The sequence below is a fragment of the Pongo abelii genome, chromosome 19 (assembly GCF_028885655.2).
Source record: "Pongo abelii isolate AG06213 chromosome 19, NHGRI_mPonAbe1-v2.0_pri, whole genome shotgun sequence".
Taxonomy (NCBI): domain Eukaryota; kingdom Metazoa; phylum Chordata; class Mammalia; order Primates; family Hominidae; genus Pongo; species Pongo abelii.
In genome coordinates, this window is record NC_072004.2 from 53,865,007 (window position 1) to 53,886,326 (window position 21,320).

Here is a 21,320-nt window from a genome sequence, read left to right on the forward strand (position 1 = left end):
ATTACAATTACCTTATTGAAGTTTCTCATAATAATAGCTACCTATTTAGTACTTACTATGTACCAGACATTGTTTTAAAATACTTAACAAGAGTCTGGGTGCCTGTAATCCTAGCACTTTGAGAGCCCAAGTCAGGAGAATCGCTTGAGCCCAGGAGTTCGAGACTAGCCTGGCAAGCATATTGAGACCCCATCTCTACAGAAAATCAAAAAATTAGCCAGGTGTGGTAGTGCATGCCTGGAGTCTCAGCTACTCAGGAGGTGGGAGAATTGCCTCAGCCCATGAGGTTGAGGCTGTAGTGAGCTATGATTGTGCTACTACACTCCAGCCTGGGCAACAAAGGAAGATCCTGTCTCAACAAACAAACAAACAACAACAACAAAACACTTAACATGCATCAAACTCATTTAATCCTTGTAACACTATGAGGGAGATTATTATTACTCTAATTTTACAAATGGAGGAAACAAGGCCCAGAATGTCACTTTTTTAAAAAGGTTACTTGAATTCAGTTTAAAAACATTTTTAAAAAATCTGTCAGTGTGCAGTTATTTGCATTTACTTTTAGAAAAGAACACTTTTCTAATTAAAACATGTTCAGAGGATTGTTATTAGTCATCTTACATTTCCCCCACCTTATTAATAAGTTGCCATAGTTCTCTGTCTCTTTATTTAGTAAAAACACGTTTCTAATTAATATGTATTTTCAGAAAGTACTGCTGTTACTCCACTTACATTTTTCCCCATCTTATTGAATAAATTCCCATACTCTGCCTCCTTTCTCTCCATATAAAGCGATACTCCTCTCCTCCCAGGTTTATTGTAACTCTAAGTTTGCCTTTATTTATTCATTTATTTTATGAGACAGGGTCTTGCTCTGTCATCCAAACTGGAGTGTAGTGGTGCGATCATGGCTCACTGCAGTCTTGACCTATCAGGCTCAAGCAATCCTCCCACCTCAGCCTCCCAAGTAGCTGGGACTACAGGCGCACACTACTACCAAGCATGACTAATTTTTTTTTTTTTTTTTTTTGAGACAGAGTCTTGCTTTGTCGCCCAGGCTGGGCAGTGACGCGATTTCGGCTCACTGCAAGCTCCGCCTCCCGGGTTCACGCCATTCTCCTGCCTCACCCTCCCGAGTAGCTGGGACCATAGGCGCCTGCCACCACGCCCGGCTAATTTTTTGTAGTTTTAGCAGAGACGGGGTTTCACCGTGTTAGCCAGGATGGTCTCGATCTCCCGACCTCGTGATCCGCCCGCCTTGGCCTCCCAAAGTGCTGGGATTACAGGCGTGAGCCACCACTCCCGGGCCAAGCATGACTAATTTAAAAAAAATTTTTTTTGGGCCGGGCGTCGTGGTTCATGCCTGTAATCCCAGCACTTCGGGAGGCCGAGGAGGGCAGATCACGAGGTCAGGAGATTGAGACCATCCTGGCTAACACAGTGAAGCCCCATCTCTACTAAAAATACAAAAAAAGAATTAGCCAGGCGTGGTGGCACGTGCCTGTAGTCCCAGCTACTCGGGAGGCTGAGGCAGAAGAATGGCGTGAACCCGGGAGGCAGAGCTTGCAGTGAGCTGAGATTGCGCCACTGCACTCCAGCCTGGGTGACAAAAGCAAGACTCCGTCTCATAAAAAAAAAAAAAAAAATTTTTTTTTGTAGAGATGGAGTCTCACTATGTTGCCCACCAGGCTGGTCTTGAATTCCTGGGCTCAGGTGATCCCCCATCTGGGCCTTTCAAAGTCCTGAGATTACAGGCCCAGCCAGATTTCATTCTTAAGTAGATTTTAAAGTTTGCATTTGACAGATGCATGCTAGAAAATAATATCAAATGCCAGAGTGGAGAAGGGAATATGTAGATTCTCCCACGTATACCTCTCCCTTACTACCCTCCCCCAATTTTTTTAGTGCACAAAAGGATTATGGTAGGCAACAACAAACCAGGTTCATGTTCTTGTCAGTGCAGTTCAGTCTGTTTATAAGGGACATGCTGCTAAGAGTAAGACCTCTATTGTGTTCCTACGGAAAACAAAACGTAATACATCCAAGACAAAACTAGGTTATTGTTTGAGTCTATACTCATTAAAACATTAACAACCACTCATTCTAAGGCCAAACTACAAATATAAAAACCAAAAAAGTATTTCAAAATAATGACTGATGCTATACCCCAATGTTCTCATTTTCTACCTACACACACCATCATTATCTACCTACAAGGTCCAGGAAGTCATTTGCCTACTTTTTATTCCTTCAGAGACACCAAAGTCTGTGTTTCCCAATTAATATATTTTACACGTGAAAACACATTAATAAACTCTGCAAAATGGAAAAAGGATGAGAAAGAATGATGAGATAGATAATGTAAAAAGTATGTAACTACCAATATTCTGATAATAAGCAGTGACAGAAGAAATACAGGCAAATAGGAATCAAATGATTAGAATTTTGGTTAGTTTATCATTTGGCAATGAGTGTATACATCAGTTGGCTCTCCAAGAAGGCAAATATTTGATTCTTGGCATTATTCTTTTAACTTTTCTAGTTCTGAAAAAAATTCCATTTTAATGGAAAAGGTGAAATAAAGGACAATGTAAATGATGTAGTTGAGAGAATATAAGCTTTAAAGTCAGTCCTTCGGTTTGATCCCAGATCTTCCACCCTGATCACGACATTCAGGTTACTTTTTCTTTCAGCACCAGGTTCCCCACAGGTAAAATGGGTATAATATTATCTTCCTCACAAGGGTGGTGCGAGAAATAAATGAGACGTGAGGTATGTGATATATGCAGGTACCCCCGTGCCCAATATTATCTTTTTTTAGGGTTGTTGCAAGGGAAGAAATGTATGTGGAAGTGTAATCACAAAGCCTAGACCATAGCAAGTATCATATAAACACTCATTTCCTTTCCCTTCGAATCTTTATCTAAGTTGGAGCATTTTATTATTGGCTGGAAGTCTGACGGAGTTGAAAATCCTGTGAAAAATGTAAATAGGCAGGAATCTAACTCACGTATTTGACATATTCTTTCCACTGTTGCCACCACTGCATGGAGATGATAAACCAGTTGTGTCCTGGTTGCAGACCATACCTGCTCTCTCGTTCTAACCATCCTCTGTACATACAAAAGAAATTAAATACATCAAATAAAGTTGTGTGAAATAGGTGGCGATGCATAAAAATTATCATTAGAAGTTTTATAAGAAAAACCACGAAACATTTAGATGTAATTAGGAGAGACTACCAAAACCCAATTAGTAAAACAACACTGTTTCTATTGATAAACCAATTTCAAGAGTCATAGGCCAGTATCAAGAATAATTACTTCAAGAAAAGATTCTAGGAAAAAATTAAAAATTAAAAAAAATTAGAAAAACAACTGGTGTTTCCAATTAATTAATTACATTTTTTGCAGAATGTTCATGTAACCAATGATGTTCTTCAAAACAGCCTTATTGAGGAATAATTTACATAAATATAAAACTTACCTATTTTAAGTGTACAACTCAGTGATTTTGATAACTTTACAGATATGTGCAACCAACACCACAATCAGTTTGAGAACATTTAGAACATTTCAATTAATCCAAAAAGACCACTGTAGCCATTTTTGGTCAATTCCTATTACCACCCTCAGCAACAGGAAACCACTAATCTATGTTTTCTCTCTTACAGATTTGTCTTTTCTCAACTATTCATATAAATAAAATGATAAAACACATGGCCTTTTAAAAATTTGGCCCCTTTGACTCTGCGTGTTTTTGTGGTTCATCTATTATTGTGGCAGATATCAGTTGGTTGTGCTTTATTACTGAATAGTATTCCACTGTATGTATATATTACATTTTGTTTATCCATCCAACACCTAAAGAACATTTGAAACTGGCAAGTCAGTTTCCAAAGTGGCTGTCCATTTAACATTTCCATCAGCAATTCTAGTGGGTGTGAAACAGTTACACTGTGATTATAAGAAAAAATCTACTCTATCTATCTATAGAATCTCACTCTGCTATCTATCTATCTATCTATCTATCTATCTATCTATCTATCTATCTATCTATCTATAGAATCTCGCTCTGTAGCCCAGGCTGGAGTGCAGTGGTGCAATCTCAGCTCACTGCAGCCTTGACCTCCTGGGCTCAAGCAATCCTCCTGCCTCGGCCTCTCAAGTATCTGGGACTACAGGTGTGCGCTGCTATGCCCAGCTAATTTTTTTTTTTTTTTTTTTTTTTTTTTAACTACAGACAAGGTCTCACTATGTACCCAGGCTGGTCTTGAACTCCCAAAAGTGTTGGGATTACAGACATGAGCCACTGTGCCCAACCAAAAACTATTTATTTTCTTGAAGTGAAAATGGCATAATATGAAATTTTTTTAAATCATATAATTCAATGGCATTTAGTACATCCAAAATGCTGTGCGACCACCGCTTATTAAGTTTCAAAACATTTTGATATACCTCAATTAAAAAGTCATCCATTAAATAGTTATTCCCCATTACCCACTTCCCCCAGACCTTAACAACCACCAGTCTGCTGTCTGGACCTATTGACTTGCCTGTTCTGGATATTTCATGTAAATGGGATGATTTAACATATGACCTTTTATGTCTGGCTTTCTTCATTTAACATGTTTGTGAGGTCCAACCATGTTGTAGTATGTATCAGTACTTTATTCCTTTTTATGGTTGAATAATATTCCATGGTGTGTATATACTACATCTTGTTTAACCATTCATCCACTAATGGATGTATAGACTGTTTCTACCTTTTGGCTATTGTAAATAGTGGTACTATGAAAGTTGCGTTCAAGTATTTGAGTACCTGTTTTCAATTATTTTGGTATATATTTAGAAGTAAAATTGCTGGTACGTGGAAATTCTTGCTGAGGAACTGCCAAACTGTTTTCCACAGTGATTGCACCATTTTACATTTCTACCAGCAATATATGAGAGTCCCTAATTTCCCTACTTGCCAAAACCTTCCATTTTAAAAATTCTAATAATCTTATTGAGAAGTAGAATTTCATTGTTTTGACTTGCATTTCCCTAATGACTAATTACGTTGAGCATCTTTTCATGTGCTTGATGATCACTGAACATCTCTGGAGAAACATGTATTCAAGTCCATTTTTAGGTGTCTATTTTTAAATTGGGTTGTTTGCTTTTTGTTGTTAAGCTGTAGGAGTTCTTTATGTATTCTAGTTAATAGACCCTTATTGGATGTATGTTTCTAAAATATTATCTCCCATTGTATAGGTTTTTTCAGTTTTACAAATAATATCTCTTGATGTATAAAAGTTTTAAGTTTTGCCAGGTACAGTGGCTCACACCTGTAATCCCAGCACTTTGGGAGGCTGAGGCAGGTGAATCGCTTGAGCCCAGGAGTTCAAGACCAGCCTGGGCAACATGGCAAACCCTCATCTCTACAAAAAATACAAAAATTAGCTGGGCGCAGTGCCTCACGCCTGTAATCCCAGCACTTTGGGAGGCCAAGGCAGGCGGATCACCTGAGGTCAGGAGTTCCAGACCTGCCTGACTAACATGGTGAAACCCCATCTCTACTAAAAATACAAAAAAATTAGCTGGTGTAGTGGTGGGCACCTATAATCCCAGCTACTTGGGAGGCTGAGGCAGGACAATCGCTTGAACCCAGGAGGCAGAGGTTGCAGTGAGCCAAGATCATGCCATTGCACTCCAGCCTAGGCAACAGAGCGAGACTCCATCTCAAAACAAAAACAAAAACAAAAATTAGCTGGTTGTGGTGGTGCACACCTGTGGTCCCAGCTACTCAGGAAGCTGAGGCAGGAGGATCACCTGAGCCCAGGAGTGTGAGGTTGCAGTGAGCTGTGATGGTGCCACTGTGAGACTGTCTCAAAACACAAAAACAAAACAAACAAAAAACGTTCAAATTTTGATGAAATGCAGTAGTTTTTCTTTGGTTGCTCATGCTTTTGGTGCTACAACTAACATTCCATTGCAAAATTCAAATAATTTTTGAGGAAATAGTTTTGTTAGATATAGAGTTCTTGGTTACAGTTTTTCCCCCACTTTCAGTTCTTTAAAAAAATTACCATCCCACTCACTTCTGGATTCCATGCTTTCTGATGAGAAACATGCTATTAATTTTATTGATGATCCACTGTATGGGACAAACAGCTTCTCTTTTGCTTTCAAGATTCTCTGTTTGTTCTTGGCTTTGTAAAATACAGTTTCATTATAATGCTTCTCAGTGTGGATCACTTTGTTTATCTTTCTTTAAGTCCAATGAGCTTTTTGAATGCGTAGGTTCATGTCTTATGAAGTTTAGGACAATTATTTCTTCAAATATTCTGCCCTTTCCTTCTCTCTCCTTTCCTAAGATTCTTATGATGAAACATATGATGTTGTTCTATGGGTTTCTTACATTCTGTTCATTTTTCTTCATTCTGTTTTCTTTCTGCTCCTCAGTCAGTAATTTCAATTGACTTTCATTTAACTTCTCTGATTCATTCTTCTGCCTGCTCAAATCTGATGGAGAATCCCTCTAATAGATTTCTCATTTCAGTTATTGTAGTTTTCAGCTCCAAAACCTGTTTGGTTCCTTTTTATACTTTCTCTTTATTGATGTTCTATTTGTACATATATATCATTCTCCTGGTTTCATTTATTTATTTCTTTATTTATTAGTTTTTGAGATGGAGTCTCGCTCTGTCACCCAGGCTGGAGTGCAAGTGGCACAATCTCAGATCACTGCAACCTCCGCCTCCCGGGTTCAAGGGATTCTCCTGCCTCAACCTTCCAAGTAGTTGGGATTACAGGAGCCTGCCACCAGGCCTGGCTAATTTTTGTATATTTTTTAGTAGAGATGGGGTTTCACCATGTTGGCCAGGCTCGTCTCGAACTCCTGACCTCAAATTATCTGCCTGCCTTGGCCTCCCAAAGTGCTGGGATTACAGGCATGGGCCACCACGCCCAGCCAATTCTCCTGGTTTCCTTTAGTTTGTTGTCCATCACCTCCATTAGCTCTTTGAACATATTTAAGATAACTGATTTTAAATGTTTGTCTACTAGGTCCAATGTCTGTGCTTCCTCAAAGAGAATTTCTATTAATTTCCTCTGTGAATGGACCACACTTTCTTGTTTCTGCAATTTTTTGTTGAAAACAACATTTTGAGCATTAATGGTAACTCTAGAAATATTTCCCTCCACCTCAGGGTTTGCTTTCATTGACTGCTATAGTTGTTTGTTTAGTCACTTTTCTAAAATATTTTTATAAAGTCTGTCTTCCTTGTTATGTGTAGTTTCTTAAGTCTTCATTTCACTTGTGTTCGAAGAGCTAGTATTTTGACAGTGATTTCCTAGAATGACAGAAGCGGGGAGAGGGAGAGAGGAATAGAGAGAGGGAGGGAGAGAGAGGGAGAGAAAGAGAGAGAAAAAAGGGAGAGAGAGAGAGAGAGACAAAAGACAGAGAGACAAAGACAAAAACCACTACTGTCTTTGCAGAATGGCGCTGTGCTGGGGCATTCCTACAATGGTTTACAACTATGCCTTAGCCTTCACTACCTGTATACCCTTAGCCTAGAAGCTCAGCCAGTGGTGAAAGTTTACGGGTCTTATAAGGTCTTTTCTGAGTGTGTATCTTGTTGTTGGCATGTGCAAAGCTTTCTAAATTACCCAGTGTACAGTGTGCTTTTGGGTACTTTAATTTCCCAAGGAAACTCTCAAGTTCCCACCACCCCCAAGACTTTCAGCATTCTATTATATGCCTCAATTAAAATATTTTACCCCAGGTGACTGTAGGTGGCTGGCTCGTTTGCCTTACAGAACTTCTGACGAATGCCCCTGCCTTTCCATCCTGGGTAAATTCTGAGTTAAGTATAACATAGCTGAGCATCTTGCAGTAGCTTTTCTGGTATCCCCAGATTGTTTACACAAACACAACTTGTTTTGTTTTGTTTTTTGAGTCTTGCTCTGTTGCCCAGGCTGGAGTGCGGTAGCGCAATCTCAGCTCACTGCAACCTCCGCCTCTCGGGTTCAAGCGATTCTCCTGCCTCAGCCTCCCAAGTAGCTGGAACTACAGGTGTGCACCACCATGGCCGGCTAATTTTTTGTATTTTTAGTACAGACAGGGTTCCATCATGTTGGCCAGGCTGGCCTCGAACTCCTAACCTCAACTGATTCACCCACCTTGGCCTCCCAAAGTGCTGGGATTACAGGTGTGAGCCAACGCACCCAGCCTGACAAACACAACTCTATAAATAAGGTATGTTCTGCTCTCTCTGAAACTAGGGACCAGGTGGGTTGCCATTTTCAAAGCTGCCATTACTAAACCAGACAATGGCAAATATATATACAGGCTTTTAAAAAATTATTATTTTTTTTAATAATTTTTTTTTAATCAACATTTGCTTAGTAGCTATAAATCTTTGTCTCTTTCTTCAGAGTTCTGACAAAGTTGAAATTGGCAGTTTGTTCTTTATTTTTCAATGTTTCTGTGGAGAGACAGGCTCTTAGAGCTACCCACTACATAATTTTCACTGAGTCACTCCTCTCATTGTGCTTTTAATTTGCCTTCTCTGAGGAAGCAGAACATCTTGTCGTGTACTTATATGTATGGTAAGAGTCTATTCAACTCTTTTACACATTTTAAATTAGATTTTCTTGATGTCTTAATGTGTTGTAACAGTCCTTTATATATTCTGGACATGAATACTTTATCATATATATATATAATTTGCAAATATTTTCTCTAGGGCTGTGAGGCTGTAGCTTTTATTTTCTTAATGCTCTCTCTTGAAACTCAAAAGTTTTTAATTTTTTCTAAGTCTTACACTTTTTTCCCCACTTGTAAACTGTACTTTTGGTGTTATATCTATGAAATCTTCTAATCCCAAATCACAAAGATTTTCTACATTTGCTCTTCTAGAAGTGTTATATTTTTAGCTCTGATGTTTAGCTATAGGGAATCCATTTTGAGTATACTTTTAAGCATAGTGTGAGGTAAGGGGTCTAAAATAATCTATTTGCGTATGGATATCCAAATTCTCCCGCACCTTTCTTTGTTTTTTAAAGAGACAGAGTCTTGCTATGCTGTACAGGCTGGTACGAGGTGGGTATTCACAGGTGTAATCACTGCATACTCACACTAAAGCCATGAACTCCTGGGCTTAAGTGATCCTCCTGTCTCAGCCTCCTGAGTAGCTGGGACTACTGGCCAGCTACACCACTGTGCTCAGCTCCTCCTGGACCTTTTGTTTTCTTTTTAAAGTCAGTCCTTTCTCTACTGAATTTTCTTGACATCTTTAAAAAATAATAAAAATGATAATAAAAATAACCATTGACCAAAAATATAAGGGTTTCCTTTTTTTCTTTTTTCAGGCAGAGTCTCACTCATCACCCAGGCTGGGGTGTAGTGGCATGGTCTCAGCTCACTGCAACCTCCGCCTCCTGGGCTCAAGTGATTCTCCTGCCTTAGCCTCACGAGTAGCTGAGACTACAGTCATGTGACACCACGCCTGGCTAATTTTTGTGTTTTTAGTAGAGATGAGGTTTCGCCACGTTGGCCAGGCTGATCTCAAACTTCTGACATCAGTGAGCCCACCTCTGCCTCCTAAAGTGCTGGGATTACAAGCATGAGCCACCACGCCTGGCCAAGGGTTTCCTTTTAAAATGTGAATTCCATTTTACTGATCTCTATGATTCTCCTTATTCCAGTACTTGATTAATGTATCCTTAGGTAAACTGTGAAATCAGGAAGTCTAAGTCTTCCATTTTTTGTCATTTTTTTGAAGTTGTTTAGGCTAGTCTGAGTTCTCTGCATTTCCCTATACAATTTAGGAATAGCTTGTCAATTTATAGAAAAAAGATGGGATTTGATTGGGTGTGTTTTGAATCTATAGAACAATTTGAGAAAATTGCCATATTGACATTAAGTTTTCAAATCCATTTATGTACATTTTCTTAAATTTCTGTCAGCAATGCTTTGTATCTTTCAGCGCACAAGTCTTGCACTTCTTTTGTTGAATTTGTTTCCAAGGGTTTGATTTCTTTTGACAATATAGTGAATGGAACTGTTGTCTTCATTTTAATTGTACTTTCAAATTATTCTATCTAGTACATGACAATTCAATTTATTGCTTAATTATTGATCTTGTATCCTGTCATGTTGCTGAACTGATTTTATTAATTCTAACCGTTTTTCTGTGAATTCTTCAGGGTTTTCTACACATAGGATCATGTTATCTGCAATTACAGACAGTTTTATTTTTCTTTACAATCTCGATGCCTTTTATTTCCTTTTCTTGCCTGATTTAACTAGCTTGAAGCTCTAATACAATGTTGATAAGTGTGGCAAGAGCAAGTATGCTTTCCTGATCTTATGGGAAAAGCCTTCAGTGTTCTACCATTAAGTATGATCTCAGCTGTAAGTTTTTCAAGATATTTTTTAGAGTGAGGAATTTCCCTTCCCCAAAGTTGTGAATGAGCATGACTGTGCTCTAGTAAAATGTTATTTATGCACACTGAAATGTGAATTTTATATAATTGTAAGATGTCACAAAATATCCCCTTTTGGTTTTTTCTAAGCCACTTAAAAAGGTAAAAACATTTTTAGCTTGCAGATTGTACAGAATCAGGCAGTGGGCCAAAGTTGGCCAATATGCCATAGTCTGCTGACTAACTGCTGACCTAGTATATGGTCTATCCTAGAACAATACTCTGTGTACATTTGAATATGTATTCTGTTGCTGTTGGCTGAAGGGTTCTGTTGGTGGGTGCATATATCATCATTTATCATAATAAAATGTCTCTCTGGCTCCAGTAACTTGTCTTTTGTAACCTAAAAGCCATTTTCTTTTCTTAACAGTAAAGTGATTTTAGTCCACTTATGGTTATATTTGTATGGTTTTATCTTTTATTCTTTCACTTTCAACCTATTTGTGCCTTTGAATCTCAAGTAGCTGGATTGGGTGTATGTGTGTTTTTTGTTTTTGTTTTTGTTTTTTTGTTTTTTTTTTGAGATGGAGTCTAGCTCTGTCACCCAGGCTGGAGTGCAGTGGCGCGATCTCGGCTCACTGCAAGCCCCACCTCCCGGGTTCACACCATTCTCCTGTCTCAGCCTCCCGAGTAGCTGGGACTATAGGCGCCCACCACCACGCCCAGCTAAATTTTTTTTGTATTTTTTTAGTAGAGACCGTGTTAACCAGGATGGTCTCAATCTCCTGACCTTGTGATCCACCCACCTCGGCCTCCCAAAGTGCTAGGATTACAGGCATTAGCCACCACACCCAGCCAAGTAGCTAGATTTTTAAAAAACAAGTCAGTCTAAATCTTTGGCTTTTGATTATCTGTTCAATCTGTTTATATTTAAGATAATTACCGATGTGGATTTATGTCTGCTATTTAGTTATTTGTTTTCTATGTATCAAGTCTTCCTATTTGTTCCTCTATTCCTCTAGTTCTTTCTTTTGTGGTAAATAGGTATTTTCTAGGAATTTAAATAGGTAACATTTTAATGCCTTTTTAAATAAAACTATTTCGGGGGATCATTTTCTTAGAGATTGTTGTATGGTTTACAATATGGATCTTAACATAGTCTACTTTATTTTTTATTTTACTTTATGTTTTTGAGATGTCATCTTGCTCTGTCGCCCAGGCTGGAGAGCAGGCGTGCCACCTCAGCTTACTGCAACCTCTGCCTCCTGGGTTCAAGTGATTCTCCCGCCTCAGCCTCATAGGGTTACAGGCACGCAACACCACGCCAGGCTAATTATTGTATTTTGAGTAGAGACGAGGTTTTGCCATGTTGGCCAGGCTCGTCTTGAACTCCTGGCTTCAAGAGATCTGCCTGCCTTGGCCTCCCAAAGAGCTGGGATTACAGGCGTGAGCCATGGCACCCAGCCAACATAGTCTACTATGTTTGATTGATACCAGTTTATTCCAGTAAAGTATAGAAACTAAAAAAGTATAGAAACTAAAACATAGAAACTTTGCTCAAATATAGCTCCCCTTCTACTCTCACCTTTGTGCTATTGTTGTCACTCATATAAGATCGTTATATGTAATGGGAACAACATGGTTTTATAATTATTGTCATGTAAAAATGTCTTTTAAACCAGTAACAAAAAAATAAACAGAATAGTATATTTATACTGTCTTTTATTATTACCTATATAATTTCTACTATTGGTGCTCTTTATTTTCTTTTGGCAGTTTTTATGGTTTTATTTAAACATAAAACATGCATATGAGCTGTCTATTCATTTTCTTCACAGGCTGGCATTGGGATTGGTGACTCTGATGGTCAGCTGGGCTGCTCTTTCCACAATGTCTTTGCAGTTCTTGGAGGAAACACTGTGGGCAATCTCAGCACATTTGTTGCACATCAGCAGCACTTCCAGCTCCTTGACATTGTGGACCAGGAAATTCTGGAAGCCACTGGGCAGCATGTGGTTTGTTTTTTGTTGCTGAACCTTCTACAAACTCTGTTGTCAAATATCTCTGGGTTTCTGTCAGTTACACTTAGTTTTGACATATCAGTCTAACTGGTGCTGGATGAACTTCTTGGTTCTCTTTTTGATGATCTTAGACTTCACAAGGGGTCTGAGGGCAGCTATGATGCTGAGTAGGAGATGGCTGCCACCTCCGTAGGCAGCGCCAAAGAAGAGAGCCTCTTTATTTCTTCATGTGGATGTTAATTACCGTCTGGTGTCACTTATTTTCAGCTTGAAGAACTTCCTTCAGTATTTAAAGACAGATTTCCTGGTAACAAATTCTCAGTGTTCATATAGGAATGTCTTTAGTTCACCTTCTTTTTTTTTAATGTGTTTTTTTTTTTTAAAAAAAAAAAAGCTTTAAAAATGTTTCTATTAAAAAATTATATATAATAATAGTATATATTTTTCGGGTACATGTGATAGTCTGATATATGCATACAATGCGTAATGATCAAATATGGTAATTAGGATATTCATCACCTCAAATACTTACCTTTTTTTGTGTTGGGAATATTCCGAATCTTCTAGCTAATTTGAAATATACAATAAATTATTTTTAACTATAGTTACCCTACTGTGCTATTAAACACTAGAAGTCATTCATTCTATCCAACTGTATTTTTACAGTCATTAACTAACCTCTCTTCAATATTATCCCTCCTGCCCTTGCCAGCCTCTGATAACCATCAAAATACTCTCTAATTCCACGAGATCAACTTTTTTAGTTCCCACTTAAAAGTGAGAACATGTGATATTTGTCCTTCTATGCTTGGCCTATTTCACTTAACGTAATGACCTCCGGTTTTATCCATGTTGCTGCAGATGACAGGATTTCATTCATTTTACGGCTGAATAACATTTTATTGTGTGTGTGTATATATATATATATTTTTTTTTTTTTTTTTCTTTATCCATTCATCAACTGATGGACACTTAAGTTGATTCTGTATCTTGGCTATTGTAAGTAGTGCTGCAATAAACACAGGGGTGTAGATAGCTCTTTGCTTTACTGATTTCCTTTCTTCTGAATATATACCCAGCAGTGGGATCGCTGGATAATATGGTGGATCTATTTTTAGTTTATTGGGGCACCTCCATACTGTTTTCTATATTGACTGTACTAATTTACATTCCCATCAGTAGTGTACTAGCACTTCCCTTTCTTCACATCCTCATCAGAATCTGTTATTCTTTGTCTTTTTTATAACAGCCATTTTAACTGGGAGATAATATTTCATTGTGGTTTTGATATTTCGATTATGATTAGTGATGTTGAGCATTTTTTCATATATCTGCTGGCCATTTGTATGTCTTTTTTTGAGCAATGTCTATTCAGATCACTTGCCCATTTTTAAATTGGGTTATTTGGTTTTTTGTTACTGAGTTGAGGCCCTTGTACATTCTGGTTATTAAAACCTTGATGAATGGATAGTTTGCAAATATTTTCTCCTATTCTGTTGGTTGTCTCTTCACTCTGTTGATTGTTTCCTTTGCTGTAAAGCTTTTCAACTTGATGAAATCCTGTTTGTCCATTATTGCTTTGGCTGCCTGTGCTTTTGAGGTATTATACAGTGTCATACCACTCAGACAAATGTCCTACAGCATTTCCCCAATTTCGTCTGTAGTTTAGGCCTTAGATTTAAGTCTTTGAATCCATTTTCTTTTCTTTTTTTTTTGAGGTGGAGGCTCCCTCTGTAGCCCAGGTAGTAGTGCAGTGGGGCAATCTCGGCTCACTGCAACCTCCACCTCCCGGTTTCAAGCAGTTTTCCCACCTCAGTCTCCTGAGTAGCTGGGATTACAGGCGCCTGCCACCATACCCAACTAGTTTTTGTACTTTGAGTAGAGATGGGGTTTCACCATGTTGGCCAGGCTGGTCTCGAACTCCTGGCCTCAGGTGATCCAGCCGCCTCGGCCTCCCAAAGTGCTGGGATTACAGGCATGAGCCACCTCGCCCAGCCTCTTTAATCCATTCTGATTTGATTTTAGTGTATGGTAAGAAATTGGGATCTAGTTTCATTCTTCTGCACGTGGATATCCAATTTTTCCAGCATCATTTATTGAAGAGATTGTCCTTTCTCTAATGTATGCTCTTGGCATCTTTGTCAAAAAAGAGTTGATTGTAAATGTGGGGGTTTGTTTTTGTTTGTTTTGTTTTTGTTTTTGAGACAGAGTCTCGTTCTGTTGCCCAGGTTGGAGTGCAGTGGCGTGATCTTGGCTCATTGCAACCTCCACCTCCCCAGTTCAAGCGATTCTCCTGCCTCAGCCTCCTAAGTAGCTGGGACTACAGGCGTGTGCTACCACACCTGGCTAATTGTTTTGTATTTTTAGTAGAGATGGGGTTTCACCGTGTTAGCCAGGATGGTCTCGATCTCCTGACGTATGATCCACCTACCTCAGCCTCCCAAAGCACTAGGATTACAGGCATGAGCCACCGCGCCTGGCCTGGATTTATTTCTGGGTTCTCTGTTCTGTTCCATTGGTCTATGTGTCTGTTCTTATGTCAGTGCCATGCTGTTTTGGTTACTATAGCTTTGTAGTATATTTTGAAGTCAGGTAGTAATTCACCTTTATTTCTGAATTACAGTTCTGCTAGATAAAGAATTCTGGATTGACAGTTTTTGCTTTTTTGTTTTTTTTCCTTATATCACTTTCTCATACCACTGCACACTGAGCTCTATTGTTTCAAAAAGTCAGCTGTTTATCACATTGTGGTTCCCTTCTACATGATGAGTCTTTCTGCTCTTGTGGCTTTCAACTTCTTCCTTTGTCTTTAGTTTTCAACACTTTGACAATGATATGTCTAGGTGTGAATCTTTTTGTGTTTAACCTACTTGGAGTTCACTAAGCTTCTAAGATTAATAATTTTCAAGAAATTTTAGAACTTTCAGATATCTTGTCAAACTTTTTTCTGCTTCTTTCTTTCCTTCTGAGACTTTCATTGTGCATATTTTGGTAGACTTGATCATGTTCTAACTTTTGTGAAACTCTGTTCATTTATTTGGTCTTCTTTCTCTCTGATGAAATAATCTCTATTGATCCATATTCTGTTTTGCTAAATATTTCTCTGTCAACTCAAATCTGCTAGAATTTCTATTTGATTCTGTTTTAAATTTCTATCTCTTTATTGCTATTTTCTATTTGGACAAGTCAGTGAGATCATACATTCCTCTAATTCTTTAAATACAGCTTCGTTTAGCTCTTTGAAAACATTTATAATAGCTGTATTGAAGCCTTTGTGTGCTAAGGAGAACATCTGGTGCCACCTCGGAGACAGTTTCTACTATTGTTTTTTCCTTGTATATGGGTCACACTTTCCTGTTTTATTCCATGTCTCATAATTTTTTCTTGTTGAAAACTGAACACATTTGATACTTTATATTAGCAACTCTGGATTCTGAACCCCTGTGTGTTTTCTTTTGTTTTGTTTTACGACTTCCTGGAACAATTCTGTAGAGTTTATCTTCCCGTACAGTATCTTGCAGTGTGAAGCTGCTCAGCTTCTTCTTGTTTTCTTTTTTATTATCTCTGTTTTTATTTTTAAGCTTGGCTTTCTTGGGGTGAGCCTAACTTACTCTGAGGTTGTGCTCTCAGCAGTTTACTGGTTGTGTTTAGCCAGTAACATTCACACCCTTTTCCTGATGGATCTGTACATGGTTTGGGGAATGCATTTAAAGTTCGGGCAGGTTACAAGCCTACTCTGGCTTTTACTTTCTGCACATGCAAGGCTTTGCCTTCAACTAGGGAGGAATAAAGTGCTAAAGCCCACTTTTGTTTCTCCTGAGTTTGTGTATAGCCTTGTACAAGCAGTCTAGAGATCACTGGGGACATGAGAAAGCTTGCTAAGGCTCACTATGGTGATCCTGTTCCCTGTTAAAAATTTGACAGGTCTGTTGTTAGTCTGCTGCTTCCCCTAACCAGTATTTTATCCCCAAGCTGGTGATGTCAGTTTTCCCTCATTGTTTACCACCATGATGGTATGTATTTATTTTATTATCCTTGGACAGGCATTTATTCCTGCTCTCCTTCAAATCATGAATCAGACTGTCAGCCCATTCTGACCTGCCCTGTAGAACTATCATGCAGACTTGCCGGATGGGAGGAAATGAAAGCTGCTCCTGGTTAAATTACCACACACTTCCATTGTTCTCACCAAGGATTAGTAGTTCTTGAATAAATGCTTCTCAATTTCTTGTATATATTTGGTCAGTTTCCAGAGTCCTGAAATAGTTGTTTGACAATTTTGTTCAGTTTTTTAAGTGCTTTTGGGGAAAGGGTTGGCTGAGTTCTTCACTCGGCCATTCCAGAAATCATGATACTTATTTTTTTTAACAACGTACTGACTGTAAGTTAGAGACAAATATTTGTTTCACCTCATTGCATATGAACCAACCTGAATCATCCTTTAAAAATTATCACAGTCAAATTAATTTTTATAAGTAACAGTAGAGGCAAAATAAAAAAAACTGAAAATGAATAAACAAATTTAAAAAAAACCCCACAGATAAAATGAACCAATTTGGAACCAACAATTTTAAATCTAGACTTATTAAAAAATACAAAATACAAAAAGCAAATTATTGGTACTTTTAATGAAAGAGGTCCTAAACTTGATTCTGCCAGTCCCATGTAATTTCAGGTCCTCAACTTCTATAAATCTTGGTTTCCATTTTTACAAAATGAGAGACACTAATTTCATGCAGTTATTCTAAGGACCAGATGAGATAATGTAACTACACGTATTTTGCAAAGAATAACTTTCTATGAAAATATAAGATTATATCAATCTTATTTTTTGAAATAGGGATGCTATGAGTAGTTGTAATATAAGCCAATAAATATAAATACGGGCTACATAGCATTCTTTCTACCTATGCTAAGTGATATTTACCTCAGAATATATTACTATAATAAATTAGATTGTAATATTGTAAGAAAAAAAGTTGCTATAGCCACATAAAAGCCTTTATGTATGTCCTTACAATATCTGGTTTCTACATGTCAATTATTTTAAAATCCTACATGTCAATATATTTTAAAATCTTTTAGTAGCTGAAAACTAGAGACAATCAAGAAAACACTCAAGAATATCAAGACTGAGTCTTCTGAGTATGAATATTTAAAAAACTACATGAAAGTTGGGCACATTGGTGTACACCTGTAATCCCACCTACTCAAGAGGCTGAAGTGGAAGGATCTCTTGAACTCAGGAGTTCAAGACCAGCCTGGGCAATACAGTGAGACCCCATCTCAAAAAAAACCAAGACAGGAAATAAAACCAACAAACAAACAAAAACTACATGAGACTAGAGTTTTATGAAAGCAACATTTTAAAAAATAGATTTTGCTTAATCTTCTTTAAGAAATAACCATGCTGTTTTGCATATGGAGTGGCCACCCATTTAGTCCTTTCTTTTCTTTTTTGAGACAGAGTCTCACATTGTCACCCAGGCTGGAATGCAATGGCATAATCTTGGCTCAGTGCAGCCTTGACCTCCTAAGCTCAAGCAATCCTCCCACCTCAGCCTCCCAAGTAGCTAGGACCACAGGCGTGTACCACCAAGCCTCGATAATTTTTGTATTTTTTGTAAAGACAGGGTCTCATCATGTTGCCCAGGCTGGTCTCGAACTCCTGAGCTCAAACAATCCACCTGCCTTGGCTTCCCAAAGTGCTGGGATTACAGGCATGAGCCACTACACCCAGCCCCTTCACTTTCTTAATAAACTTGCCTTCACTTAAAAAAAAAAATAAATAAATAAATAATAATAATAATAAATAACCATTTTTAAAACTTGTCATTTAAAAACTTAGAAAATATATCTACTACTTTAAATATCTATATCTTAATTGGCATGTCCTGTTTAAATGCTGAATATGTAATCCTATTCTCAGGTATTCCAAACAACTCTATTTTAGTAAACTCCCATCTATCCAGAAACCCAAGCCAGAAGAAACTACTGAAAAGTTTGTATGCACAATACTTTCAAGAAAAAGTCAAGTGACAGTACCTATTGAGAGTTTATTTTAAAAGCAAATTTTACTAGAAATTCAGTCCTATTTCTGAAACTATCTACACAAATGTGTAGCATAATAGCAATGTCACAAAGCAATGAAAGACACTCAAGTTATTAAAAATTGGACTATAGCTATAAAATATGCATACCTTTGTTTTTTAAATATAATCTGGATATTTGATCTTAAGTAATTTATCCTAAAGTAAATCCTTAAGCCAAGACATAGAGACTTTATTAACAAAATTGGTCCAATATGCTTATATTAAAAAAGAATAATAGAGGATGAACAGGAATGCTAGCCAATCATTTAAAATTATATTCAAAGAAGGCTTTATTCTAATATATTAAAGTATTATTTTATATGATCTAGAGTGAAAATAGGAGCAGGGAATAAAATAGATATTTCAGAATATTCCCATTTTTATATGAATTTTACAAATATCACTGTGGGCATACATTTATATGAATATTAAAAATGTCTACAGCAATTATCTATAAATTATCTATAAAATCTTTCTCTGCTTCTTTTTGTTTAGCTCTATTTTCTAATTTTTCCAACAATAAACATATTTTTGTACTAAAGAAAACTGGCTATCTTTTATCTCATTTCAAAAAATGAAATTTAGTATTCAGTGCAATTTTAATGTTAAATAGAATTTGCCTTCTTAATTCATCTATAGTACCTTCCCTTATCTAGGAAGGTACTTTAACAAAAATATTTCAATATGTAACTATTTTTGAGAAACAGTTAATGATTACATTAAAATAGGACATGCTGTTCCTCAGTAACCAATATATTTCAAGTATTTGAAATTTCAACTATATAATTGAAACTACAAATTTACCTAATAATTTGTCCTTCTTCTTCCGGAGTAGCTGGTCTTAACCCCAGAACTATGTGACACACCTAGGGAAAAAAATGGTAAATCAAAGTTTATTAACTGCATAATATTTCACATTCTCTGCATGAGACCCATTTCCTAAATGGGAATCTGAATTAGCAACAGTTTTCAACTCATGAATTATCAATTATTCACTTGAGCAAATTTTAACTTCAGCCTTGTGGTTTTGGGGTTTTGTTTGCTTTTTTTAAACAAGCCATTCCAATGGAGGTTAACTTTCAAATCTCTAGGTAAGAAGGGAAGAGAAATGGAAGGAAGAAAAAGGGAAAGGGGAAGATATTACCTCAGGAACAGATTTCAGAATAGTTCTTCTGACACTTGCATATGCTAGATTTTAAATAGCCAAAACACTCAGCCATGTGTGAGATCTTGGCAAATAAAAGCATAATTCAATATTGTACCATTAACCTAACAAATTAACTCTACCAATTTTAAAACACAGATAGAAAATAAAAACAATTTAGCATAACTGTCTGCTTATTCATATATTAATTGCATATATTAATTGTACATATGAGCATAACCGAATATGTGACAAAGCACATACAGTAAAATGTAATAAAAATTAGGTGTTGAGTAGATTATGGGTGTTTCCTGAAAAAAACTTTGAGCTTTTCAGTATAAAATGTTGGAAACATACATAAGTAAATATAAAGTATATGTTTATTCATAAGTTAGAGTCACAAAAATAGTGCCATTCCAAGTCCTTAGTAAGAATGACAAAATAGGAAAGGCAATACCAAAAGTCAAAATGCTATACTCTGTGAGAGCTACAAGATGACTCAGACACAAACTTAAGTGACCAAAATGTTCATACACTGAATATGAGATAAAGAGTACACTGAATATGTTCGTGTACAAACAGTATATGAACTGTCAACTGTACATGAGCAATACATTGAATGTGTTCATGTACTGTTCATACAAAAAGTTCATACACTGAACATGTGATTGTTATTTTAAAAAGTAACAATAGTTTAATTAAAAAAAAAAAAAAGCCTACAGAACCCACTACTGAAGATATTATTTTAAATGAGATAAAAATAGTTGACCAGGCCAGGCTTGGTGGCTCATACCTATAATCCTAGCACTTTGGGAGGCTGAGGCGGGCAGATCACTAGAGGCCAGGAGTTTGAGACCAGCCTGGCCAACATGGTGAAACCTCGTCTCTACTAAAAATACAAAAATTAGCTGGGGGTGGTGGCACATGCCTGTAATCCCAGCTACTCAGGAGGCTGAGGCAGGAGAATCACTTGAACCTGAGAGATAGAAGTTGCAATAAGCCCAGATCCCGCCACTGCACTCCAGCCTGGGCGACAGAGCAAGACTCTGTCTCTAAATAAATAAATAAATAAAAAATAAAAAATAGTTGACCCGTTTTCACGTTACCAAGCAATTCTGTTGTGTTTATAGTGGTGATCTATATTATTTTCATATATATTTTATAAAGCTATCAACTTGAATCTATGCTGAAAATTATAACTTGTAATAAAGCAAATAATTGATTTACAGGCCTATCAGACTATATATGTTTTAAATACATAAAACTTAGTCATTAGCTCTCAAGAAGAGACCAATTTCTATTTATTCCAACATAGATGTGTTGCAGACAAGTTATTCTTTATTTAAAATGGTAGATCATGATACGTATAAACATACTAAACCATTCTGACCTTCACAGTGGTGAAAGGAAAATAAGAAGAAACTAAAATACCCACTATTAAATCAAGTTAAATATTTATGAATAACTATAAAAATGGGAAAATATAAATTATTTTTAAAAATCAGAGCAAGGGAATTAGTTTAACTACGACAATAGTTAAAATTTGGCAAGCTCTGTGACTTAGTGTTCACTTCTGGTAGCTTTCCTTCTTTCCTTCCCACTTAATCTTTTTTGGACCTTCTAAAGAATAAAAATTAGGGAACAGCCT

The 21,320-nt window shown here is 37.1% G+C and overlaps 1 protein-coding gene across 3 annotated transcripts in view; it reads right to left on the reverse strand.

Annotated features, from left to right (window-relative positions):
- USP32 (ubiquitin specific peptidase 32) overlaps positions 1-21,320 on the reverse strand; it is a 212,039-nt gene that overhangs the window by 55,779 nt on the left and 134,940 nt on the right. For all 3 annotated transcript variants that reach the window (XM_054536994.2, XM_063718751.1, XM_063718752.1), the window contains 2 exons: positions 19,333-19,394; positions 3,014-3,116 (listed from right to left, as the gene is read on the reverse strand). In XM_054536994.2, coding sequence (XP_054392969.2) covers positions 3,014-3,116; positions 19,333-19,394 — 165 coding nt within the window. The remainder of the gene's footprint in view (positions 1-3,013; positions 3,117-19,332; positions 19,395-21,320) is intronic.